Source organism: Wallemia ichthyophaga, assembly GCF_000400465.1.
Source record: "Wallemia ichthyophaga EXF-994 unplaced genomic scaffold scaffold5, whole genome shotgun sequence".
In the NCBI taxonomy this organism is placed as follows: Eukaryota; Fungi; Basidiomycota; class Wallemiomycetes; order Wallemiales; family Wallemiaceae; genus Wallemia; species Wallemia ichthyophaga.
This window is the reverse complement of record NW_008806278.1, coordinates 246,331-270,256: the sequence shown is the minus strand read 5'-3', so window position 1 is coordinate 270,256 and position 23,926 is coordinate 246,331. Positions and strand designations below refer to the sequence as shown.

The window sequence follows — 23,926 nt, the reverse complement described above, 5'->3', positions numbered from 1 at the left end:
ATATTCTATAAAGATTTAGGTTTAACCCATCTACCCTCCTCGTCTCTCTTCAAGACTTTAAAGCATTTTATACCTAGATAATCACAAATATCACTGACTGTAAACCAAGCGAAGTATGCCCATATTAGACCATTCACTAGTGTGATTGTGTAAAGTGTGTATCTTGCGCTCATTTCAGTAGAGTGTAAGAAAGGAGCTGGCAGGTGGCTATCCACTGCTACCAACAGTGTCAAAAACATTGACGGTAAGTATTTAGGGAAATCAATCTTGGCGACGTGTCCCAATATGATCAAACCAACTAGGTGGGAGAATTGCAAGCCCCATTGTATTAAGAAGACCAATAACGGTGTAACATAAGTTCCTTTGTTAAATGAAATTGATGATGGTCCGCATACCCAGAGAACATTGACAAATGTCTGATACACGAACGGCAATAATCCCCACAACGGTGAAAGCGATTGCGGATAGTCTTGACGCGATTTTCTCTTTTTATCAACGTTTGAGTATGCTGTGTATATATTTGCTAATAAACCAACACCAGCAAAACCCATAAACAACTCATTGATTTGAATATTCACCCCTAAATAGCTCTTGAGTGATATGGACCAAATATGCGGGCCGTATACTCCAGTAAGGGCATACAAACCGACGATAATGACAATTCCCTCAACTGGTCCTGAGAAGACACTGAGGAAGAGTGTGCCTGTATGATATTCCTCCCAAGTGCTGAGGTAGAAGTTGGCAAGTGTAGCAATTTGAGAGAGTATTAACCACCAGCCTCTGCCGATGTTCAGAGCAGCAGCACTCAAGATTACTTCTAAAGTAGTGTTGAGTGCATCGCAGCCATGGTCGAACAACTCTCCGAGTGGACCTGCCATACCTGTTCGACGAGCTTGTTTTCCATCTATTGCGTCTAAAGATTGGTAAGCAAACAATCCAATAGCCCAGCTGTACATTTGTTAGCGTACTCCCCGCTATCAACCCAAACACACGTGAAGTAAATCCAATTTGGTGGACAAGTGTTGCTCGCAGAGCATTCAAAATTGCCATCGTAGTAAAGCAAGGTTGCCAAGTTAAAGATAATGATAAGCAGACCGCTGAATGTAATCTGTGATCGAAATTAGATAGCCGCTACAACTTCCTACGGCAACGTACAGCGTTTGGAGCGATATATTGAGGAAAGAAAGTGACAACTGGCGTAGCTGTGAGATATGCAAAGATCATACCCCTTTAAATACCCACGCTTATTCCAGTACGGGTTGAGAAGGTATCGACTAAGCAAAGAGCTGGTGGTTTGTGAGAATAGTGCGTGATAAGGATGGCTATACACACTTGTCCACGCCTGAGTACTTGTATTTGTGTAGATTTTTAAGATGCGTCTCTGGTATCGCACTCCCCGTCATTGCGAAAAAGAGAAGACGGTGAGAAGCCCAGTCTCCTCTTCATGACCAACAACAAAGACTCAGCTGTGAATTTCGCCAACGATACCTCAGAATCTTTCGTCGAAGTTTGTTCAATTTGAATTTTATTTTCTCTGCGCTAATTCGATACAGTCGTACTACAAAGCGTATGATCTAGACAGGGAGAAAGTGTCGCAGCTGTACAGACCTTCATCTGCTATTGTGTACAATGGAACACCCGTGCAAGGTGTGGAGAATGTCCACAATCTGTTCATGAGTATCCCTGCAAGTCAACATGAGATTCAGTCTTGGGATACGCATCCAATACAAGGTGGGTTTGTCTGGCAGATTCGCAGTGATATTCTAATCAAGCATCAAGACGTCATCACTCCAAATGCTCCTGTGCCGCCTAGTATACTCCTCAACGTAACAGGCTTAGTAGCGCACGGAGCAGCCGCGATAAATGCTCTTTCAGACGGCAAGAGTCTCGGATCGAAGAAGAACAAGGAGATCATTCTATTACCCAGAACGTTTTCGCAGAATTTTATATTACGCAATGAGAACGATAACTGGTTCATCATCTGTAGGTTGTTTGATAATAAAACGCGGAAAGTATTAATGAATGTTACAAAAACAGCTGATTGCTTTAGATTCGTTGGCTAGATTATTTATGATTAAATTATATTTGTACTTGTAGTATCTTTGGTAAAGAGCGATAGACTTATCAAAACTTTGGTGACCTTGCCTCGCCTATGACTGCCTTTTTCCCTCCATATTTCCTCAGTTTTGCGAGTTGCTTTCAATTGGCGTTAGTATCCTATCTAGTTCATCGGAGCTGCTCACTTTTTGGTCATCGGACCGGGTGATGAAGGCAAGAACCTAATAGTGTGAATATACACGTAGTATAACGCGCGAAATAACTCACGTAGTCGATATTACCGACCATCTTATCGTATACCGTCGCTTTACCCAAAGGCAATCCCGTTTTTGCACCGCCAACAGCATATCCACCTTTGAGATGACATGAGCGAGCTGTTCGTTGATTCGCTCATTTAAATACCTTCCGGGTTGGCTGAAATTCCAAATGGTGAACCACTCATATCAGCTTCCTTGTCGCTCGTTTTATTTTGAGAGTGTATTTGTCTGGCGGCTAAGCTGATGTTACCAGGTGTTGTAAAATCAACTTGGTAATCATACAATTGGGATAAATCTTCATAATCAAGATGGCCGTTTGCGTTATAGCTATTTCCATTTGCAGCCATCTCTCTCTCAGCCTCAATCGACATCTTTTAAGGTCACAACACTTGAGTCGTTTAATAAAATAAATATATCTTTACACTTATATTCATATTCTGTCATGTCATCAATTATAAGCTGGCTACTCTGAGTCTGAGATAAGATCAGTTGGTAACTGCGGCCTCCAAGCAATGTCTTCCATGTCAGCACTGAATACAGCATTACCGTATTCTCTACTATCCCTTCTAATCTCTTCTGCAATCTCCGTCGATACGCCCCTGTCTTGAGCAATCAAAAGGTTGGCAACCTCCGGGACCAGTACCCGTCTAATGAAATCTTTGGGTGAAAGTGGATTCGTAAGACTTTGGTTGAGCTTTATTTTGCTTTTTGGCTTGCTCGTTGACAATGCATTAAGAGTGAATGATATTACCATCAAACCTATCTCTCCATAATACCCAGGCTGTTCATCCTCGAAATTCTCAAACTGAACATCAAGTCCGTTAGCCTTTTTACTACCAACCTTAGCATAATCTTCACGAGCTTTGATCCAAAATCTACTACTTTCTTTATATTTGATCACAACTTTGATTTTCTTGCTCAGCTTCATGATCCTATCTGAAACTCTATTCCAATCATGCTCAATTGGGTATCCTTTTTTCTGACCTTCTGGTATAACTTTTGTATCTAGTTCGTGGGCTGTACAGAGTTCAGATTCCGCAACAACGTGTGCTTTCATCCCGTATGGGTTCGAAGTTCTAGGTGATAATTTAGCGACATTCAAGAACTCTTTCAATACCGTTTTGAGATGTTGAGTTCGAAGGTGGGGTAATTTGTTATCGCACACTGGACATAGTTGTATGTCAGATGGCTTGACAGTTGGCTTAAAAAACGCTGGAATGTTTGATTGGTTGGAATGATTTTGTTGTTTAGCAGCCCTTGCCTTGGGCTTTGGTTTGGGTCTTTTGTCACCACTCAAGAGAATCGATTCTTTCTTTGGATGTGGTTGTGAGCTCGTAGTTGCCTTTTTCTTACCCTGCACAACGTCACCATCAGCATCTTCATCTTCTGATAGTCTAACTGCAGTGGCAATGGCTCTGTTCCTAGCCCCGGACGATTTTGGTGATTTCTGCTGCTCTTCTTGAGAGACTGACGTTATATAGGAGTTGATAACATCACACTCTTTAAATAAGCCGTCTTTCTGACTCTGTTCAACCGGATCAACAGAGGGCTTTTTAGTATTGGCGACAATTATACGCTGAAGCTTCTTCGCTTTTGGTTTTGAAGCTAGAGGATTGCTCACTTCAATACTGTTTTCATTAACGTCTTCATTCGTGCTGTTTTGAATGTTGTTATTGCCCCTCCTCTTCTTTGGCGTGGGTTCACCCTCATCATCTTCGTAATTTGCAGAACGAGACACGTTGATCTTTGTGTTGTGCGGCTCTATTTTCTTTGCGTCCCCTGTTTCTTTCTCCTTACGCGACTGCTTATCTCCCTTCTTCTTTTTGGGCGATAATTCCTTCATATCGAGCTCTTTCTTATCGACACTCTCTCTTCTTTTCTTGCCAATTTGATTTTTTGCGAACTTGGGGCTTTTATTAAGATTATCGCTTATCTTCTTTCTTATAGGTGACAAGCTATCAAGACTTGATTTCCGCACTTTGCTTGCTGAAGGGGCTAGAATTGCATCATCAAGGCTCGGCGGAGATTCTGAACCGGAATCGCGAAGCTCGTATTGAAATGGAGGACTGATGCTCTCCTCCTTTTCGGGTGAAGCTGAAGATCTATGAAGGGCATGAGGGCTTAAAACTCGAGAGCAAATCAGACTGACTGTGTACTAACACCGGTAATGTCATCCAGTAAGAAGTTTGTTCTGTTCCTCTGTCTAGCAGGTCTCTCCTCAACTGGAGTCTCAGCTTCTGGTGAAAATGAAAACTTCTTGTTGAGATTTGATTTCTTCAAATTGTTATTGTATCTGTTCTTCCTACTTACTGGAGGTGATTTACTGCTATACATTGTTATTGTCAAGGTGTTTCTTAAATGACTTCAATGTCTACATACGGACTGCATGTGGATGCCGCAGAAAAGGAATTATCTGGTGTGAAATCAATGGGACCCTTCTGCTTGAGATTTCTCATCGCTACAGATTTCTCAGGAATGAGCTGCTGCCGTGTTTGCGCGTCTTCATCTGAATCTCTACGAGGAGGTTAGGTGGAGGTAGGAAACGCTTGAATAACCAACGTATTAGGACTAGCCTGTCTCTGTGGCTTCCTCTTAGCTATATGATTGTGCTGGTTCCTGTAGTCCTTGACCTGCTCGAGGGATATGCTCTCCACTTTGGAGGAGCCTGGTGGTTTAAATGGGGCACTTGGTCCAACCTTCTTCTTTCCCTTTGGAGCAAATACTGAACTCATCATTCAAGTGGACAATGCCGTACAGCCGGTTCGGTTGAGTTGATAGTGGAAAATAAAAGGGGTTCAAACCAAATAATCAATTGGGTTCATTCATAAAAATCAAATATCATCAAATTGATGCGAGTATTCCTCAATCTCTTCGTCATTCAAACTGGTATCTATGCCTTCAATCTCTTTCTTGGCTTCTTCCCAAATTTCGACGTTCTGTTTGCTATCAGTGGGGGTTTCTTCGATAAAACTCAACTTCTTACAGATTTAGCCCAGTTAGAGTGACACTCTGCATAAGATATACACATTTCTCGTATATCAGCAACCTTCTGTCGTTGGAACCTATCCAAATCGGCTTGTATTGTTTGGCTTGTATAGCTTACGTCGTATGTAGATGCTTCTAATGCTGACTCGAGCTGTATCGTTGTTAGATTGCGATATGATTGCCGACATGACTCACTCCTTGAATAGACTCGCGCGTCTTACCAATACTATTTCTCCTGGTAGCTTCAGGATCAGCATCCATAATGCCTTGAAGTGTGTGTGATATAGCACCCAAGAAACTCAAGTTGCTTTTCTGCTTTTTTACCTCTCTCGATGAGTTATCGGTTAATATCGATTGAGAAGGCATATCTTCTTGCTCATTTGGACTATTTTCATTGTTGTTGTTGTCTTGTAATTGCTCTTGATCTTGTTGCGGTTCATCCAGTAATTTCGTAGATGAGAGCCCTTTAGACAAGGCTGCGTCTAATCTTTGTGCCTCTTGTTCAGATCTTTCTAGCTCAACGAGATGCTCGCGTTTAGCACCCAGTGCATCGATAAGCATTTCATGCTGCGCATGCTTTTGATGTCTGTATTCCAACAGCTTTTTGATGATATGAGCAAATTGACTATAAATGTGTATTGGCTTTGAGAAGTCCTTCTCCCAAGCTTGAAGCTTCAGCTCTGTCAGTATGTCCATCGAGACCTCAATAACCATGACATACCATTGCGTTTGTAGATATGTACGTCGAATCAACAGCTTGACCAATCTTTTCTAAAGCAGCAGCCAGTGTATCTGACTCAGTCAGACCAAAGCCATTGAAGACGGCTCCCAATTCGGCATAATCATTGGCGATACCTAAAAGTGTGAGCAAATTAGCCGAATCTCCGAGAGAAACTCACCAGACCACCTCTTGGTCGTTCGTCTATCAACCCTCTCCAAAGAGCTCTCAAAATGCTGAGCAAACTTTGCGGTGAACATTTCACTATCGAGAAACCTTTGATCAGGTCTTCTTAGTGGCTGAGAAGGGGAAGGTGTGGGTAATGACGCATATGCAGCAACGTTCTTGTCATTTGTGGGATCGTTTGAAGAAACGTGTAAGGGGTTTCTAGGCAATTTAGAAATAGGAGGACTGTTAAGAACGTGTTTCCAGGATATCTCTGCAGATAAGAACTTGTGGAAGAAGTGTTCTCTGCCAAGAATCGGGTGTTTTGCGATACGTGACAAGAAATCCTGCAGTGTTGTCTTCCTGGCCGTGACTATTTTAGTCTCTTCTTTTGATTTGTTGGCGTATTCACCGATTGAGTGCTTTGAAGGTATAGGTGGTATGATGAGCGTAGGGTAGAGCCTTCCAAGGACATGGCGCAATGATTCGAATTCGGAATATCTTCTTGCGACTTGCTGAGACTGCAGGGAATTGAGTTTGCGAGCCATAGACGGAGGCTGACACTTACATCAGATTGAATAATATAAGTGATATATGATGCTTTAGCGCCCTCATTGGATCTCACTGCGTCTATAATCTACAACAAATCAGATAAGCCACGTATAAGCCAGGAAATCTCACCTGGATATTCACGTTATCGTGCGTAGTCGATTTAGGCGCGAGCTGGTCAGGAGTGAACGGAGCTGTAAATTTATTTGAATCGTATTCCTCATTGTAGTCATCCAATTCATCGGTCTGGTTGAATGGATTTAAATCTTCGTTAGACGTTGTCATCGTTGGCGATCAACCCGCTTCAATCGCAGCCACGATGGTGAAAGACACGGAATATTACGATTTACTCAGTGTCAAGCCTGAGGCTACAGATTTAGAGCTGTGCGTGTAGATTTTCCCCTTTCCTCTGCGCCATGCTTAGTCGATCAATATCTCAGTAAGAAGGCTTACAGGAAGGCTGCAATCCAATGGCACCCAGACAAGGTATACGCTTGCTCGCTCTCTACCACATACACTCAACTTTACAAACCAGAACCAATCCCCTGGCGCTGAAGAGAAATTCCAGAAGATCGGTGAGGCTTACTCTATCCTAAAAGACCCACACGAGAGAGCCTGGTACGATAAGAATGGCAAGAAGGAATCAGGTGCTGCTAATGCAGACAGCTTAGATCCTGAAGCTCTTTTCGGTCAGATGTTTGGTGGCGAGGCATTCAAAGACTACGTGCGTAAAGCTTAGACGCGTTGATCCTAAGTTCATGTTATTCAGATTGGTGACTTCTCCCTCGTCAAAGATCTCGCTGGTCGCGCTGAGGTGTGTGTCTTTGTTTATACCTCCGGACGCGTCTGATTTTCACAATCGATTAGGTGACAATGACAGAAGAAGAGAAGGCATCACTAAGAGCAGAAGAGGAAGCCGAGCTTCGCGGAAGTGTCGGTGCTCATAACAAAGATGGTTCCAAACCATCTGCTCCACCCGCTCCTCAGCAACAATCTATCGGTGAAGGTGCACATGCCGATATTTTAGCTCCACCTCATCCAGATGCTTCTGAAGAAGAGAAGGCGAAGCACCAGAAGATTGCAGACGAGCACAAGAAGCTCACAGATGAACAAAAGGTCAAGTTGAAGGAACACGAGGCACAAACTGAAAAAGAGAAGGAAGAGGTGTGTTCGATGTTTACTGTTGAAGATTACATTCTCATCATAATTATTCACAGAGAGTGAAATACCTTACAGAGTGCATGAAAGACAGACTGAGAGTATTCGTTGAAGCTCGCAATCCTGGATCTGAGAATGATCCTGAAACCAAGAGATTCCAAGATGGTATTAAGAGGGAAGCCGAGGACTTAAAGTTAGAGTCTTTCGGTATCGAGGTGTGTGTTTATTGTCCTTTTTGATATCTCTTATACTCCACCAGCTCCTGCATACCATTGGTGGCGTTTATTTGACCAAAGGTCAAAACCACATCAAGAGTCGCAAGGGCTTCTTAGGATTGAGTGGCTTCTTTGGTCGCGTTAAGGAAAAGGGCTCCATTCTAAAGGAAGGTTGGGGACTGCTTGGTAGTGCGTGAGTAGAATGCTTATTTATGTGCTTTGATTTAGCAACTCTCAGTCATGGCGCACAAGTAGCTATCGAAGAAATGAACAAGCGTCAAGAATCTGGTGAGGTGCCAGAAAATGAAGCCGAAGCTCTCGGTATGGATGTTACTGCCAAGGTATGTCTTAATTTCATGTTTCGAACATCGCTAAGGTAGCTCATAGATTCTGCTCATTTCCTGGCGAGTTGCTCGTTTTGAAGCCAACGGGGTTCTTCGTGAGGTGAGCGAGCGAGTCTTGAATGATCCTCAAATTTCAGAAAATACTTCTCTTCTTCGAGCAAAGGTACACAAATAAATTTTAGTTGAATCAACTGACAACCTGTCATAGGGTATGATCATTATAGGAGCAATCTTCAAGGGTGTCAAGCCTGATGAAAGCGACGAAGAGCGTCGCGAGCTAGAGAGGTAGGCTACCGATCAATACGAAGTCTTTTCTAACTCGAAATAGGCTGGTCGCTGAAGCTGGCAAGAAGAAAGGAAAGAAAGACAAAGCTGACAAGGCCGAAAATAAGGTTGAAAAGGCCTGAAAGGGTGGCATTTTTGGTGGTCATGGTCACTCAACCTTCACACCATCCACTAAGGAATAAATAAATGTTATTTAAACATTTGGTGATAATATTTTGGGGTGTAATGACTACATTAATATTTCTTGTTTTAATATTGCTGATGATTACGCTATAGCGTAAAGTAGACAAGCGAAGCAAGCGTGATCCATTTAGAAGCCTTATATTCCTGATAATTTATTTCTGCAATTTTATGTTATCGATTAACTCGGCCACCCTTGACATCTACTTATCTGATGACTTCAAGATGTGTTTGGGATGACAAGGCATTTTGTATAGACTTTTTCAGTACTATCAGATACTTACAGCAGATTGATTTACACGAATGGATTAAAGTGCTCAGATGCACAGTAAATTACCAAGTGTACGCCGTTAGCTGCGTGGCTAGGAACGAGGGTAGCCGGGTTCGTGAAACACAACAAACACAAGGCGCGAGCCACGTGATTCTCGGTCGCCGCTGCGGTATTTAAGGGTACCACACTTCTTTTCTCTTTTCCTTGCGGTTTGCTGTCTTAGGGCCATAGTAAGGCGGGTATAACCCTTTCCCTGTAAATAGCCTGCGCTACTCCCAGTAAGCTTTATCTCACTCGCTCGACTCTCTTTAACCTTCGATAAAACCAGGAAGTCCATTTAATGTCCGCTTTGAGCGATATCCCTAGTAAGTTTGCTAATATTACTTGGTCTATCTAACCTCAACCACCAAGACAAGGCAGTCCGTAGACGACTGAAGTCAAAGCATAGACTGGAGCAAAATCGAATTGATGATTTCAGGCAAGACAATGGCAATCAGCAAAATGATCTGAGTCAAGGCAACAGCGCAGATGATCCTAATGATCTCATCTTTAAACACTGACACTAACACTGATACTAATAATAATACCAACACTAATATCAACATTGGTTATATCATTTTTAGAAAAGCACACAGAGCTGCCACATGCCGCAATACTGCCCAAGTCGCACTCTGCCGCTATCTACGGTTTTCGCTGTCAAATAAGTTCCTCTGTCTAATCAGGTGAATTTATAAACTCTTTACTACAACAAAAGTTCTTTCTTATGTATTTAGCTTGTAGGGCTGAGCTGTACTTTGAGGCGGCGACTTTGAATGTACAGGCATGCCAATACCTCGCCGCTGCGCTCGTGATTTCCATTCTGATCGTATACGACTAGACTTTCTTATCAACTGGTGCGCTTCAACGCCATCTTCAATTGATTCAGTGACTTTTTCAACGACGGTCGAATGATTGGCGTCATTCTTATCATCTCGAAATCGCAGAAATCTCCAATTCTCCTCATTTTTCATCCAACTAAACTCGGCTATCTTATTGTGTAAGTCTATACCGTCCTTGAGGAAGTTTTGCCACTCTTCTTCTGAGATATCCCAGTTGTCAAACCAATTGTAGAGTTTACCACCTTCCCATTGTTGAAGCTCGCACAGCGGTTTCTTTGCAAAGTCGCATGTATTTGTATTGTCGTCACTCGCTGAGAACCTCAGCGATATCCTGAAATCAATGCTATTCTCGCTTGGATCTTTCCACTTGATGCTGATAGACGTCAGCATAAAGATGAAATTATTTCTGAAACGCTCACATTCTTGAGTCAGTCCCAAATACGTATCCACTCTCAACACACGTGAAAATTAATCCATCGTTGCCATGTTGGAGATTTGGTATGTGTGTTTTGAAGACGTGGTCGATAGCGTATGCAAGATCCATTACCTTCAACTTGATTCTAATAATCATATGAGATATGGATTGCGTGCTGGGATATCAACTCACTCCAATGGCTGAGATGGATTGCCCCTCTTAGCCAGTGACTTCAGAAATGGCTCAACGACCCATGATCTCAGTCTCTGTAAATTATGAGTCGAGGTGAAGCACTTCTATTACAGTTCACTCACACCATATCTGGAGCCCAATCTCATATTGTAAATGTCTTCGGTTTCGAGCACCAACAGATCGAACACCAAGTATCTCAATTTATCCTAAACTAGCTTAAATTACTTAGAGGCTACTGATAGGCCCTGCTTACCTTGCCAGATTTCTTATCGTGGTCGATAACCAATTCGCCATCAATGAGAGTTTTATTAGCAGGTGTAAGCAAAGTGCTATCTTTATAATTTGGGAAGTAAAGCCCGCGAATCCGTCTATAAACATTCTTCCTGTCTATCTTAGATACTCATTGTCAGGTTAAATCGAGTTGGTATAGAGTGACGACTAACGAAGTACGTCTCTTGCTCATTGGTTGTGCCATTCGTCAGGATAAGTAGTAGACACCGCACGCCATCAGATTTCTCACAGACCCAGTAGCTTTAACGATTGTCTGTGAGCTTATACGCGAGCTTTTGATGCGACCCACTCTTCTCTTTCCAACGCTTGCAGTGATTTCCAACCAAAAGACACTGGCTGTGATCCAGGAAAACTGTGTATTGATAGTCAGATAGGCTCTGCGTCTTCAACTTGAGAATCGACGTACGATTTCGATCTCGTCTGGCAAAGTTCCTGCACCAAGCTTTTTAATGAATGGCATTGTTCCGGCGATGTTAATATCTGACCGGGTATGGGCGGTATTCTAGACATGTTATCTTTTCGATGGTAGTGGTGGTGGTGGTAGTGGAGAAAGTTACGGATGAATAGCTCATATGTATCAGGTACCCGATCGATGATTTACAGGCGCTTATATTCTTAATATTACAAGCAAAATCCAGTAGTAAATATCACGTGACATCACAGAGCACATTGCTTAATATTTGAAATGCGAGCATTGCATAGTAAATACAAAATATTATAAGCCTGTTATAATTCTTGTTTCAGACGACCTGCATCTGTAGAGCACTCAATACTCTATGATGATTGAATGTAGTAAGATCCCAATTCAGTTGGTGAATCGTTGGACAATAATTGATTCAATTGGTTGACGCCTTGCATGTTCTCCATTACACCAAACCAAGAGTAACCGTGCATCCACTCTTGCTCGTCCATCCAGCTAGATGTCTTTTCCATCATTTGCCAGACTTCGCTTTCCGAACATTGAGCGCCACCAGCAAAATTCTGGCAAGCGTACTCAGTCAAGTAGACGGGGAGTTGGAAAGTATCGTGGAACTTTTGAAGAGTGCTGATAACACTCTCGTAATCAGTATCATAGATGTGGACAGCAACAGCGTCGAAGCTTGCACCGTTTTGTTGGAATTCTTGCAACCACTTGATACCGTCACTGCCAGATGCTGAATCTCCAACGCGAGAAGTGCATGCTGGCGAGATGAGCGTGTATTGACCTTGATATTGTGCAATCTCTTGGTTCCATAAACTGGCAGCATCAGCTGGGTTCATGTTTGCTTGACCCACTTCGTTTGGCTCGTTGAAACCGAGAATGTGGGTAGTACCCCACTCAGCGAATTTACTCTTTTGTTGGTTCCAGGTTGAAACTTGCTTTTGACCCCAGAGTTGAGGGTAGAAGTCGAGATCACCAGCTGAGTCTACTGGCCATGGACTCCAGGTATAGTACCAGCCTATGTTACCCTTTGACCATTTACTGATGTCATTTGCGTTACCATTTGGCCAAGCGAGACCAGCTTTCTCGGTGCCGCTAGTAGTGCTGTCTGAGTTGCCTGAAGACGTGGTAGTTGGACTAGCCGCTGGCGAGTTTGTTGAAGTAGTGACAGCACCGCCAGTGTTTGACGATGGTGTAGATGAGGTGGTTGCACTAGGCGCTGACCAGCTTGAAGTCGTAGTAGCAGTAGAGTCACCGGAGCTGTTGTCTTGACTACCACCATTTTGATTATCCCAATCATGATCCCAGTGGTGGCCGTGGTGATCTTCGCGGTGATGGTGACCCTGGTGGTCTCCGTGATGGTTTCCGTGATGGTCTCCGTGATGGTCTCCGTGATGGTCACCATGGTGGTGCCAGTCACGCTTTCCGACGTGATGACGACGTCTAGCAGCGAAGTCACCGTTGTGGTTACCAGCTAATGTGGTTGAGACAAGGGCGAGAGTAGCAAGCAAGATCTTCGAGTGCATTGTGATTAGCGAATGTGGTGTTTAGTAACGAATGACTATAGCGGGAGTTAGATTTAGCTTAGCTGCTGCTGCTGCTGTGATACTTACGTTTGGCGCACCAGGCGATGACTTTAAAGGTAGAGGACAAAGAACAGACAGTCACATTTTATAATACCGCGTGAACCTTCTGGACCAAACTACGGGAAACCAGGTCCCAAAATAACTGGATCAACTACAATGACAGAAATGACAGCTGTAAGAGCATGATAAAGGCTACACACAAACAATTGTGCAGTAATAATATATATCCTGGGTTCCTCTTGCATTGTCTCTTCTACCGCTGTTTACACAAAATTTCATCCGATTGGCTGTGTCTTGGGTGAAATGAGAGACAATTTAAATTAACACATCTCAAAAACCAACACATCCAAAAATATTCCTTCTTGAAATATCTTGTTATTCATTTTGCATGCCTTTATAATCACTCATGTCACAAATTTAAGGCTAGGAACGCTGCATCTAGGTACCATAGAAGAGTCTGTGCGCGTTTTCAAGACAGGGTCATAAATGATGTGAGACATATACGCACGGCCTTTCAGGGTTCAATGGAATAATTAATTACAGCTCGCCGATATCATCATTTGGTATCAAGTCCTCCTCTTCCTCTTTTCCCTCTTTCTTCGCAACCCCGTTCAACGGTTCCTCTTCGCCGTCTAAGGCTGCGTCTGGAATGAATGTAACTGGTTCACAATCCAAAGTATCCAAATTTACGAGGGCAATCACGCTTTTATCTGTGAATTGCGGTATATTTACCACACGCGCTTGCTGTCCTTCTGGACCTAGATTGATGCCTGGTTAATATTTTACCCTCGATAAACATCACAAACACACCATCTATTAGCTCCGTTTCGAATTCCTTCTGATTTCCGTTGATGAAAATATGCGGGCATTCACTTAATATGAAGGGATCCTTGTCAGTGAACGGGTAGCACCCTAATTAACTTTTAGTCATAATCATGTGCAGCAACAATCATCTCACAAAGTGTATCTGGCGCCGTAGGGGCAATATGACGCCATTTCAAACTGTCAACTGCCAAACCAAGCCTATCATGACTTTTGACATACTTGAACGAGTCATCTAGCGTCTGGCCACCTGAAACCAGTATTCTGTTTTATCTGTCAGCCTATATGATCATACACATCGACCATTGACCATCGACCATCTCACCTTGTCTCATCTATCGAAAACCATGTTGGATTAGTATGACAAACCACCGAACCCTGCTCAAAGTTATCATGTGCACCTTTAAACATGGCTTTAGGGAAGGGCTGCTGAGGCAATAGAGTACCCGCAGGATCGTCAGGTCCTGGTAAAATGTCAATGTCTACGTAATTTGACAATTCAACCAAAAATCTATCAAAGTCTGTAGAAGGTAAAGATGAGTACGTTGCTCGATCTTTTCCGAATCGTTTTGGTTTCTTGTCTTCATCTGCAATAGGTGGACTCATGCAGTTACCAGCAATAACCAAACGCGTGATTCTAGATGACAAGCTTTGGTCAGTTGATCCTCCTTGTTGTCCGGTAATGAAGTCGATAAGCATTCTGCGTGTCAACGCATCATTCGCTCCTTGCGATCCCAGTCGAAGACCCGAGACGACGGCAACTAGGGGTGATTTATCGCTATCCATTGATGTTATGTTGGTTGCTTGCGGTGGTATTCCTGGGTAACACACATCCAACACGGTGAATTCTCCTGGATCCTTTTCAATCCCCAAAACACCGATGATGATACCTAAGATCAAGATAAGCGAATGATTGAACATATCAACAGCATCGTACCTGTGACTAGTTGTGTTCTTGCAATAATTGGTCCAACCAACTTGATTCTACCGCTTTCATCCTCCAGACACAATTCGTCGTTATCGCTGTACATTTTCTCTGTCGGCTGAGGTGCTGCCACCCAATGCTAAGTATTGTTAAGAATATTGTGCTTTTTCTACCAAATAAACCCACGTTACGAGCAAGATCATCCAAAACGTTGGGTTTCAACTTCATATCCATATAGATAGTACCGACAAGATACGACAGTTTGTTCTGTTCAACGTCTAACACTCTACTGTGGAATTTTGGCTTTTGTGATTGACCTAAATCACGCGCTGTCTGTCAGGATTCTCATATATTCAGGCTAATCAACCACCTCACCTGGAATTTCGTTCCACTTGTTGATAGATCTATTCTGCGTAAGCTTCTTAAGCTTAGCCAGTCTGAGATAATAGAGAGATGCAAATTGTGCTTGATACGATTGTGTGGTGTGCTTTACATTGAATGCAGACGATAGCTGATCAAGATTATCGTACTTTGATGTCAGACGCGTTGGAGCCTTGTCTTCTACCTCCAAATCAGGCCTATGGAAAATAAGTATTCAAATTTAGCGTGTTAGCTGCATTCCCACCAGCCATCTGTGTTCATTGTTTAGTGGAAAAGGATGGTATCAAATTAGAACTAAATACTTTTAAACAACAAATTACATTCTAAAGTTCAGTTTTATTGCTAATGTCTATGAATTGATATACGATGCAGGTTGCGGTGGTGAGCTATCAACTGATGTAGGCGGTGACGGATAAGCGTGATCTTGACGATATTTTACTTGGTTATTTGCTAGATTGTTTGTATATGCTGGCATTTCCATGACGTTCTCGCTTGGATTGTTGGTGATTGGATAGAATGCTGCAGAGGAGGTATATTGCTGCCAAGGGCTTTCTTTACCGCTAAGAAACTTGTCATCTGATTTTGTCGTTGGTAATGCAAAGTCACGTAAGGCTTCATCCCTCCTAACTTTAACTTCACCTTTGTTAACATCTTGCTTTGACTTGTTGTACAAGTACAACCCAACGCCTGTCATGACAATACCAATAATTTGTATAAAGTGAACACTTTGCTTGAAATAGATGATAGCAAGGCAAATCACCGCGATCCTTTTCGTGAGTGATGCAATCGAGTACGTCACTGGGGAAGTCGCAGCTAAAATGGCAAATGCAACGAGATTTTGAATAAAGTGTACGAAGCCATTGGAGAGTATACATAAGCTAAATCCAACTGGGCGATCAACAGATGATCCAATGAAGAGCAAATTCCGAACGTGCCCAAAATCTGAGTAGAACCACAGTGGAATCATTGAAGTAAAAGCCATCAAAGATGAGTAGAATAACAAGTTAAGTTTATCCAACTTCTGCGAGCTGTGCTTTTGAGTATCCGAAGGTAATAACTTCTTGCTGAAAATATTCTGAGAGACGAAGACAAATGTTGATAACAAAGCATAAACCAGTCCGGGCGTGTTTAATAAAGACATATCAAAAGACATTGCAAGCATAACTCCAATGGTTAATGGTAGCAAACTCAAGTACGTTTGCGTTGAGTAGTTGACTTTAAATAAGAATTTGTAGGACAGCACTGTAAAGAGGGGCGAGAGTGCTTTGATCGTATGAACGGTACTGACTGGTACTCTAGAGATAGCCATTGAAGTGAGTACGTGACCGCCAATCTGGAACACCGCCATTGGGGAAACATTGATAAATATATTCTTGTTGATTGGCTTCAGATTTGTCAACTTAAAAGGCCTTTTCGTAATTAGATAAGTGAATAGTGATATGAATCCGAATTGATATAGCGTTAGACTAACAGGCAGCCTGTGGTGATTGAGAATGACTTTGCCTGTATTAGAAGACAGCGCTGAGGATAAGTACCAACACAGACATAAAATTATGAATTTTAGGTGTTGGACGATCATTGAGAAGCTCTGTTGAATCTTAGCTGCGAGTAGACCAATGTCGATATTCAGCTATGTCACCAATTTGAAATTGTTGTTCAATCCTTTCCACAGCTCTTCAAAATTATGCAGAAACGTTCTCTCCTTAGTCCCTCCTAGCGTTAGTATAGTGCTACCACTACCCAAAAGCTAACCGACGTAGGCTTCCACTCAAGTTAACGTGAATATCACAAAGAGAGACGTCAACTCACAGATGGTCCTCGAGTACAAAAATGGCCAGAAGCTCGACTTGGAGGTGACCGACAACTTGGACTATCACTCCCTCATGAGGCAGATAAGCAAGACGCCAAATGAACTCAAGCTAAAGGAATCTATTTAATGCATTATTACAACTCATTTTTACCTAACAATTGTCAGTCAATCCTACACAAATCTCACTCGACACACCTTTACGTTTCTTGACTTGGACTCGCACTCTACAAGCCCTTTTACGACTTGTTCTGAGATGTTGGAGCACATTTCATACACATGTCTGTTGGTATAAGCCCTGCCGATGGCCGTGGCTGCATTCCATTGGATCTTGTAGTTAAGGTGAGGTCTCAGCTCATCTTTTAGCACCAATAGCATTTGCTCTGCTTGTTTCACTTTCTTTCCTTGCAATCCCTGACTCTTTTCAAGTACACTTCCGTAAGCTCGACACACGTGTACTTGAACCTAGGCGTAGTTAGGATGAGCATGCTCACATTGACATCAGTCCTACCTTGCCTCTATCTTTTAAGTCCATTCGGCTGGTTATATCGAATAATCTTTGCCATCGTGCTTCATTCATTTCATCTCTGCGACTGGTTAAAAATTTCTGTGGCCTTAATCACACGTACGGTTGTAATGCGTCCATGTAATCTGCTAATGCGAACCCAGCATTTTGTTTGACAGCGTGTAAAGCTTCGCCGAGGCATACCACGCACGCCTTTTCTAGTCTTTGCGAATATACATCGTTCTATGAAATTAGTTTGCAGTATAGAAATGGCTGTTACTACTTACATTGCGCACACAAGCATTGAAAAAAGACTTTCTAATCGCAGACAGCCCTGCTAGCTTAATGCTCTCATTATCCGCTGAGATACTTTCTATCACCCAATCAACCATGCTGTTCAATGTCTTATACTAAGCTACATCAGCAAATGCATCGTGCCAGCATCATCACCTACACTGAGATAATGTTCACTAAATAGAGCACCCATTAGCACGAGAAAATTGCGTTGAAATGCGACATCCCCTCTGCTAAATAAATATGATTTCTCGAGCACCGATTCATCTTGCTCTAGAATAATGTCGGGGTGTAGAGATAGTAGCAACAACGAGCTGCTCTTTGCTTCAATACTATCTTCGTTGAAGAGTTTGCTGAACAGCGCTTTTACGTTTCCTTTGCGTTCAGGATCCGGTAAAGATATCCATATCGAAGCGAGAACTTGGGCTGTTTTGAATTTTATTTGGGATGAAAGGACGTTGTCATAAATTTGGCGGAGTAAATACGAACTCATTTCTCTTAGGCTGTCCAAGTCCTCTTTGAAAGTATTCGTGGCAATCATACTCATACACACGCGCAAAACTGCTGTCTTGTTGCTCTCTTCTAAGTCGTATAGGCTGAGCACCACTGTTTTAACTTGATTACAGAGGCTTTTGGGTGTCTCGCTCGTCATCTTAGCGTAGGGTGTTACGTTCAGCAAACAATCAGCAAGGTCGAGAAGTCCCAACTGTATATCAGCGTCTGTTTCATCATGAAGACAATCAGCAGCACGGTTGTGTGACTCCAAAAGTAAAAAACCCAATCTGTAAGACATTGAGGTATAGCTCATAGACTTCTGATTCATATCGGCTGACTGAATTAAGAATGGACGTGATAAACGCAGTATATCTTCCATGCAATGAATCGTCGCCGCTTTGGCGATATTATTGACCTTATCGCTTTGCAGTATATCCCACAAAGTCAACGGTGATGCCAGATGCGGCGCCGTATCTGGAAATAACTTGAAGATGTGATTGAAAACGAATTTAATGTGTGTCTACGTTGGAATGTTAGGTAGCGCTGGGTTGGATTGAAGGACTAACTTTTGCGAGTTGTGAAATGCACATTGTGGCTTGTAATATGACATCAGATGTTTCATCTCTGCTTTTTGTCAATAAGGCATTATTGATCTAAACAAACGTACCTTGAAGATCTATCGTTGTAGTCAAAATCCTCAATATCAGAAGCATGATCGTCTTTCGATCGCCAGTTATGACTAATCTCAGCGCTCTTATCTGACGCAACCGACCGAATAGAAGATATTGACGGGCATCTCCTTACGCAAATATCCTCCTTCTGTAACAGCGAAAGGACGTTGGACAAAAACAACTCAACAAAGGATTGCACATGTTGAGGAGTGAGTGTAAGCTTCGTGATTGCGACTAGAAGTGAATGCAAAGCCAAGCTTAGAAGACTGGGTGCGTGTTTAGGTATGTCGACTAAACATTCTATGATCTGGGCTGTCCTCGCGCTTATCTCCTTCTTTGGCTTCTTAGAGTACAGCTGAATGAGCACCTTTAAGGCTTTCTTGCGGGTGCTGAATTTATTTCCGGGGCTTCCAAAGCTCAAGCAAATATCCAAGAGCTCCTCGTCTCCCTACGCTATCTTAGTATGTGTCATAGAGCGCGTAACGGGTATCTCACCTGTACATTGTTCGAAAGGAGCGAATTTATAGCTTTCAAGAGTCTAGAATGATCCTGAGCACTCAAATTAACTAATCCATTCAGATCATCCCTCAGCAATCCCTGAAATCTTTCGAGATGATCTGCCGACGACTGATTGTGATGCTGCTGAGGATATTTAGCGACTTCAAAGCCTTAAACACCCCTCACGCTTATAATAATCTCAGCTGAACCTAGAATTTCTGCATTTACGCTCATTTCCCCTAACTTCTAGACTGTCGACAACCAAGAGGATGATGTTGCTTTCACTGATAGCTCAGCGTGGAATACACACCAGCGTTCGAAGAGCCATGAGCATAAAAGATAGCCTGAGAGATGGACTGAAGCAATCTATGAAATCCAAGGACGCCAGTACTTCAACCGTTATTAGATCGTTATTGAGTGAAATATCATACTCGGAGAAGGAAAGCGCAGACGTGGACGAGAGCAAAACTCTCAAGCTTGTCCAGAAGGCGATTGCTAGGCGTGTGAGTTGATCGAGTGCTTGTATTGCACCCTCTGATCGCAATACAGAAAGATTCCGCGGTACAGTATGCGCAAGCACAGCGTCAAGACTTGGCTGACAAGGAGAACTTTGATATCTCTGTTTTGGAGAGGTACATTCCAAAGCCATTTAGTCAAGATGAAATGAAAAGTCTGATCAATACCGTCTTGAATGAAGCAAAGTTGAATATTGCTGAGCTGGATGGCAGATCTATGGGCCAAGTGATTAAGGAATTTACTGCTAAAGCAGCCGGACGCGCATCTGGCGGTGACGCATCTAAACTTATCAAGGAAATGAAGAATCAACAGTAGCACTAGAAATGTTTCATTTAATTGTACAACACTAGATGAAGAAAGTAGATACAGCTTAGCTTATTCGCGCACGCTTCGAATCAGCGTCTTGTTGACTTGTTTTATCTCCGTCTGAACATCTTCTCTCACGTTTGTTCGTGTCTTTGACTATATCAACCAAGTCTTCTATGGCTTTGTTCATACTCGATTGGGCGTCAAGTATTGACGATAATCTCGCGTCGATATTGAGATTCTCCTGTGACGATGTTGTTGGCGATGGCGGTAAAGGAATATTCTCTGCAGTCGGAGCCTTGTTTGATTCCCCACTCGTTCCTATTGATGGTATATGAGAGGATGCTGAATTTCTTGCGTTCTTGTACGCATCACGCCAATACGTAGACGGTACAGTTCTGCTCTCCGGCCTAATGATGGGGAGTGTCACGTCAGGTATGTTTAGAATCTGGGACATAGGGTGCTGCTGTTGCATTCCCTCCGAAGGTGTGGTCGTACTGAAGGGTCTTGAAGGTCTTGTTGATGGACTAGACGGTTGTCTGTTTTGGTTTGCAGTGTTTTGTGATGCTGGCGCCTCATTTGTAGAACCTTGAGCTTCATCGTTGGTTTGAGCTTCTGTCTGGGTTCTAACAGCGTCATGTCGGTTATTATCGCGTCTTGGGTCAGGTCGAGGTGGGTCATTACCAACTGGATTGTTTCTAGGACGATTGTTGAACCCACTTTGTGGATTTGGAATGACAGAAGTACGGCTATAAAAATATGAGTTGTGTGATATTCCAACGTCGAGCAACATACCAGGTTGGACACGTTTGCTGACGCTCAAGCCAACTCTTCAAACAATGTCTGTGGAATATATGCGCGCAAGGTAACTTCTTAGGTGTTTCATCCAAGCCGCTCGGCCAAGGACCAGGATGCTGGGATGCATGCACTAGATCATCCCTGCAAATGATACAGAGCTTGTCAGACAAAGCATCTAACTCGGCAACCGTCGCGGCTTTATAAAGTCTATCCATATTCTGGGACGCAGTCTTGTAACGCTGGAGATCTTTGATCTTCATTGCGAATACACGTGCTGTGAGGAAAAGGTCTCGAATCAGATTGAGCGGGAATCCGAATGATGCGACGACGACAAAGAAGAAGGGGGTATAAATACAGAGCTTCAAAAACTCTGTGAAAATGTCAATGTAAAGAAGATAGAGCGACTTATCCTCCCAAGCTTGCTCGGAACGAAGGTCAATGAGATTGACGGCGAAAACGATTGAATAAGAAATGACGTCAGCCACTAGTATAGCGTACTGACCTAGTCAGCAACTGAATTAATAATGTATAGTTTACGTACCTCAGACGCAAAGAGAATAATCATTGTGACGCCATTGATATAGATATCTAATACCGAGATAGATAAGAGTGCCATGTCTGCGATAAAAAGACCAATGAGAACTGCGGACATCCTAGCTATGAAGAGTCTAGAGGCGATCTGGTATTGGACCATCTGCGGGCGTTTAGCGTATGGCCTAAGGCCAGCACATCGACATACATATTCAATTCTATCGTGCGTGAGCCAGTGGAAGACCTTTACGAAAAACAGGAAACCAAACATGAGGCCGTAAAAGAGCTGTTTGTGATAAGTGAGTGTGTGCGTGCGCAGGAAAGAGGCACCACCGACATCGAATTCATCGCGGAACATAGTCATTGCGAGTATCATCTCCGTGAATCCATACCAGGATTTCTCATACAGGTGCTGCCGTCGGTTGTGAGAGTTGATGGCTAGCGCGTGATCAACCCACTTCGATCTCCAGCGTTCGCAGTTCACCGAAAAGAAGTTTCTGAATAGCCTTTCCAATACACAGCGCAGTAAATAGCAAAAAGTTACCGAGAATCTTGCAAAAGTTTGAGCTATGCGCTGTACACGCCTAAACACACCCACAAGTGATGCACCGTTGCTATTGCTCAAGTAGACGACGACAGCGTAAACGTTTGAATAATTTCTAAATGCCGAGCTTATTATTCCAGCCGTAGATGCTATCGTAATCAGTCCATATAAAACTAACTTTATCGACATTCCAACTTGGTGGTGACTTTCAACGTACACTTGAATCAAGGATATGAAAAAGAATTTGATTTTGAATAAGCTGCCTAATGAGCTTCTGATTGATATAGCCACTTCCCTCCCCGTTGACGGTATTTTCCATTTGTCACTCACTTGCAAGGCACTCCACCAACTTGTGCGCAAGCACCAAGAAATTATTTACCACTCTAAATGCATTGAGCTCGGCTTTGCTGGTCTCCATACACAACTGAACCAGCTCAACACAGAGATACGCAAGCGTGACTTTCTCAGCCTATCGATAAATAGTATCAGCGATTGGAAACAATACTGTCTATTTACAGTGCTGCAGAATAATCTATGGCCTTCTCGGTGTTTAGAACCCCTTGGCACTATCCATCACTTGGATCGTGAAGACTGCAGCGTTTGGCGAGTAAAGGTGGACACTAAACTTAAGCTCTTCATTTACACCTCGACCTTGGGTGGATTGCTCGTCAAGTCTGCACAAGACCCTCATACCCTACTTGATTTCAATCGCACTGTCTCACCATTTGCACATCTCGAATACTATAAAGAGAACGACAGTGAAGGCTATGCAAGTACTCATGGCTCTAGGCTAGATATATGGAAGGTATCCAAGGTTGCTGGAGCTGTCAAGCTAGACCATGTGACTCAGGTTAATGTCCCTTTCACAACACGCGCCTCTAGGATGAAATATGGTGTATTGAGTGTCGCAGCAGCCAACGGCTCACACATAGGTTTAATTGATCCCAAGACTGGTGAGTTAACAAGAGTAATCAACACTATCCCCTCTATACCAAGCATGCGCATGATCGGCTATATCGAGCAAACTGCGAATGAGATCCTCATCTGCAGAGGTAGCACAATTGAAATATATTCCAAGCTTGATGGCTCCTTAGTCGCGAAAATAACTTCAGAAAGTATTATTAATTCAACGTACTTTCTCGATAAGGAAGATATTGCTCAACTGTCAAGTGAAGATGTTATCGAGGGATTCGGGCTTTCTTTCCAAAATGTTGCTATTCTCAACCCACAACTATCAAATGACATTGGTAATAATGATAATGAAACCAATACTGTGGACTACAGTAGGAATTACAATATGCTCTCAATTGACGAAGACGAGGCTTTGCGCGACGGTATCCCAATCAGAGATGATTTTAATGGTGTTAATAGAGCACTCGAGATGCACGATGAAAATGAAGAAATTGATATATTTGATGCACTCAATCAAAATCTAAACTGGGATGCTGTTCATGTTGATGCGAATAAGCTGGTTGCATATTCTTCAAGTCGTATTATGATAGTGAATGACTACGCGCAAACTTTAAATGGTACAGACAGTAGAATGTTGATTCAGCTACCATCGACTACTGACGACGAACCTTCACCAATGTGCTTCGAACACTCACGAATGATTTTTGTGTTGGGTGGACGTCTATCTATACTACCACTCCACGAAGATGTACCATCAGTCATTCACATATCCCATGCGCACTCAGATGATCCACCATCAGCTTTACAGGCGACAGAAGATGCTGTCATATTAACATCTTCAGAAGAAGATGACACTTATGATTGGCCTCACTGTCAGAAGATTCGTTGGCTGGATCTTTCTCCCCCAACAACATTTGCTGATTAAGAAATCATTGTATTATCAACTGTTCAAC

General features: G+C 42.9%; 15 protein-coding genes across 15 annotated transcripts; 5 read left to right on the top strand and 10 right to left on the bottom strand.

Moving 5' to 3' along the window:
* Window positions 1-5: 5 nt before the first annotated feature.
* On the bottom strand, window positions 6-1,403 carry J056_003673 (Choline/ethanolaminephosphotransferase 1; the record flags this gene model as incomplete). The annotated part of the gene is made up of 5 exons (XM_009268889.1): window positions 6-948; window positions 993-1,108; window positions 1,156-1,193; window positions 1,243-1,286; window positions 1,333-1,403. 5 exons carry the CDS (start codon window positions 1,401-1,403, stop codon window positions 6-8), a joined length of 1,212 nt encoding a protein of 403 aa, XP_009267164.1.
* Window positions 1,404-1,444: 41 nt separating this feature from the next.
* Window positions 1,445-2,063, top strand: J056_003672 (NTF2-related export protein 1; the record flags this gene model as incomplete). Its single annotated transcript, XM_009268888.1, has 4 exons — window positions 1,445-1,507; window positions 1,554-1,731; window positions 1,780-1,983; window positions 2,038-2,063. The coding sequence occupies 4 exons, from the start codon at window positions 1,445-1,447 to the stop codon at window positions 2,061-2,063; spliced, it is 471 nt and encodes a 156-aa protein (XP_009267163.1).
* A 61-nt stretch (window positions 2,064-2,124) lies between these two features.
* Window positions 2,125-2,686, bottom strand: J056_003671 (uncharacterized protein; the record flags this gene model as incomplete). The annotated part of the gene is made up of 4 exons (XM_009268887.1): window positions 2,125-2,196; window positions 2,244-2,279; window positions 2,326-2,411; window positions 2,461-2,686. 4 exons carry the CDS (start codon window positions 2,684-2,686, stop codon window positions 2,125-2,127), a joined length of 420 nt encoding a protein of 139 aa, XP_009267162.1.
* Window positions 2,687-2,778: 92 nt separating this feature from the next.
* On the bottom strand, window positions 2,779-5,047 carry J056_003670 (uncharacterized protein; the record flags this gene model as incomplete). Its single annotated transcript, XM_009268886.1, has 4 exons — window positions 2,779-4,417; window positions 4,465-4,641; window positions 4,695-4,829; window positions 4,875-5,047. The coding sequence occupies 4 exons, from the start codon at window positions 5,045-5,047 to the stop codon at window positions 2,779-2,781; spliced, it is 2,124 nt and encodes a 707-aa protein (XP_009267161.1).
* Window positions 5,048-5,146: 99 nt separating this feature from the next.
* Window positions 5,147-7,017, bottom strand: J056_003669 (Sorting nexin-41; the record flags this gene model as incomplete). Its single annotated transcript, XM_009268885.1, has 7 exons — window positions 5,147-5,251; window positions 5,299-5,451; window positions 5,496-5,972; window positions 6,022-6,155; window positions 6,200-6,704; window positions 6,752-6,820; window positions 6,865-7,017. 7 exons carry the CDS (start codon window positions 7,015-7,017, stop codon window positions 5,147-5,149), a joined length of 1,596 nt encoding a protein of 531 aa, XP_009267160.1.
* A 34-nt stretch (window positions 7,018-7,051) lies between these two features.
* J056_003668 (uncharacterized protein) lies at window positions 7,052-8,856 on the top strand (the record flags this gene model as incomplete). The annotated part of the gene is made up of 11 exons (XM_009268884.1): window positions 7,052-7,116; window positions 7,173-7,218; window positions 7,268-7,456; window positions 7,502-7,546; window positions 7,600-7,896; window positions 7,950-8,105; window positions 8,150-8,298; window positions 8,344-8,446; window positions 8,493-8,612; window positions 8,658-8,734; window positions 8,778-8,856. 11 exons carry the CDS (start codon window positions 7,052-7,054, stop codon window positions 8,854-8,856), a joined length of 1,326 nt encoding a protein of 441 aa, XP_009267159.1.
* A 1,090-nt stretch (window positions 8,857-9,946) lies between these two features.
* J056_003667 (mRNA-capping enzyme subunit alpha) lies at window positions 9,947-11,471 on the bottom strand (the record flags this gene model as incomplete). The annotated part of the gene is made up of 8 exons (XM_009268883.1): window positions 9,947-10,436; window positions 10,483-10,623; window positions 10,671-10,744; window positions 10,793-10,876; window positions 10,924-11,061; window positions 11,114-11,201; window positions 11,251-11,313; window positions 11,368-11,471. The coding sequence occupies 8 exons, from the start codon at window positions 11,469-11,471 to the stop codon at window positions 9,947-9,949; spliced, it is 1,182 nt and encodes a 393-aa protein (XP_009267158.1).
* A 264-nt stretch (window positions 11,472-11,735) lies between these two features.
* On the bottom strand, window positions 11,736-12,908 carry J056_003666 (Alkali-sensitive linkage protein 1; the record flags this gene model as incomplete). Its single annotated transcript, XM_009268882.1, has 1 exon — window positions 11,736-12,908. One exon carries the CDS (start codon window positions 12,906-12,908, stop codon window positions 11,736-11,738), a length of 1,173 nt encoding a protein of 390 aa, XP_009267157.1.
* Window positions 12,909-13,505: 597 nt separating this feature from the next.
* Window positions 13,506-15,357, bottom strand: J056_003665 (DNA polymerase delta small subunit; the record flags this gene model as incomplete). Its single annotated transcript, XM_009268881.1, has 8 exons — window positions 13,506-13,726; window positions 13,779-13,880; window positions 13,927-14,054; window positions 14,116-14,680; window positions 14,728-14,854; window positions 14,902-15,044; window positions 15,091-15,293; window positions 15,341-15,357. 8 exons carry the CDS (start codon window positions 15,355-15,357, stop codon window positions 13,506-13,508), a joined length of 1,506 nt encoding a protein of 501 aa, XP_009267156.1.
* An 88-nt stretch (window positions 15,358-15,445) lies between these two features.
* J056_003664 (Putative transporter C83.11) lies at window positions 15,446-16,444 on the bottom strand (the record flags this gene model as incomplete). Its single annotated transcript, XM_009268880.1, has 1 exon — window positions 15,446-16,444. One exon carries the CDS (start codon window positions 16,442-16,444, stop codon window positions 15,446-15,448), a length of 999 nt encoding a protein of 332 aa, XP_009267155.1.
* A 268-nt stretch (window positions 16,445-16,712) lies between these two features.
* Window positions 16,713-17,033, top strand: J056_003663 (uncharacterized protein; the record flags this gene model as incomplete). Its single annotated transcript, XM_009268879.1, has 2 exons — window positions 16,713-16,814; window positions 16,857-17,033. The coding sequence occupies 2 exons, from the start codon at window positions 16,713-16,715 to the stop codon at window positions 17,031-17,033; spliced, it is 279 nt and encodes a 92-aa protein (XP_009267154.1).
* Window positions 17,034-17,077: 44 nt separating this feature from the next.
* J056_003662 (uncharacterized protein) lies at window positions 17,078-19,600 on the bottom strand (the record flags this gene model as incomplete). The annotated part of the gene is made up of 9 exons (XM_009268878.1): window positions 17,078-17,368; window positions 17,415-17,490; window positions 17,533-17,651; window positions 17,696-17,818; window positions 17,863-18,717; window positions 18,764-18,821; window positions 18,865-19,316; window positions 19,364-19,510; window positions 19,553-19,600. The coding sequence occupies 9 exons, from the start codon at window positions 19,598-19,600 to the stop codon at window positions 17,078-17,080; spliced, it is 2,169 nt and encodes a 722-aa protein (XP_009267153.1).
* Window positions 19,601-19,692: 92 nt separating this feature from the next.
* On the top strand, window positions 19,693-20,197 carry J056_003661 (uncharacterized protein; the record flags this gene model as incomplete). Its single annotated transcript, XM_009268877.1, has 2 exons — window positions 19,693-19,869; window positions 19,916-20,197. 2 exons carry the CDS (start codon window positions 19,693-19,695, stop codon window positions 20,195-20,197), a joined length of 459 nt encoding a protein of 152 aa, XP_009267152.1.
* A 55-nt stretch (window positions 20,198-20,252) lies between these two features.
* J056_003660 (E3 ubiquitin-protein ligase synoviolin) lies at window positions 20,253-22,250 on the bottom strand (the record flags this gene model as incomplete). The annotated part of the gene is made up of 6 exons (XM_009268876.1): window positions 20,253-20,937; window positions 20,984-21,483; window positions 21,528-21,680; window positions 21,726-21,929; window positions 21,976-22,068; window positions 22,116-22,250. 6 exons carry the CDS (start codon window positions 22,248-22,250, stop codon window positions 20,253-20,255), a joined length of 1,770 nt encoding a protein of 589 aa, XP_009267151.1.
* A 43-nt stretch (window positions 22,251-22,293) lies between these two features.
* J056_003659 (uncharacterized protein) lies at window positions 22,294-23,898 on the top strand (the record flags this gene model as incomplete). The annotated part of the gene is made up of 1 exon (XM_009268875.1): window positions 22,294-23,898. The coding sequence occupies one exon, from the start codon at window positions 22,294-22,296 to the stop codon at window positions 23,896-23,898; it is 1,605 nt and encodes a 534-aa protein (XP_009267150.1).
* Between the last annotated feature and the right edge of the window lie 28 nt (window positions 23,899-23,926).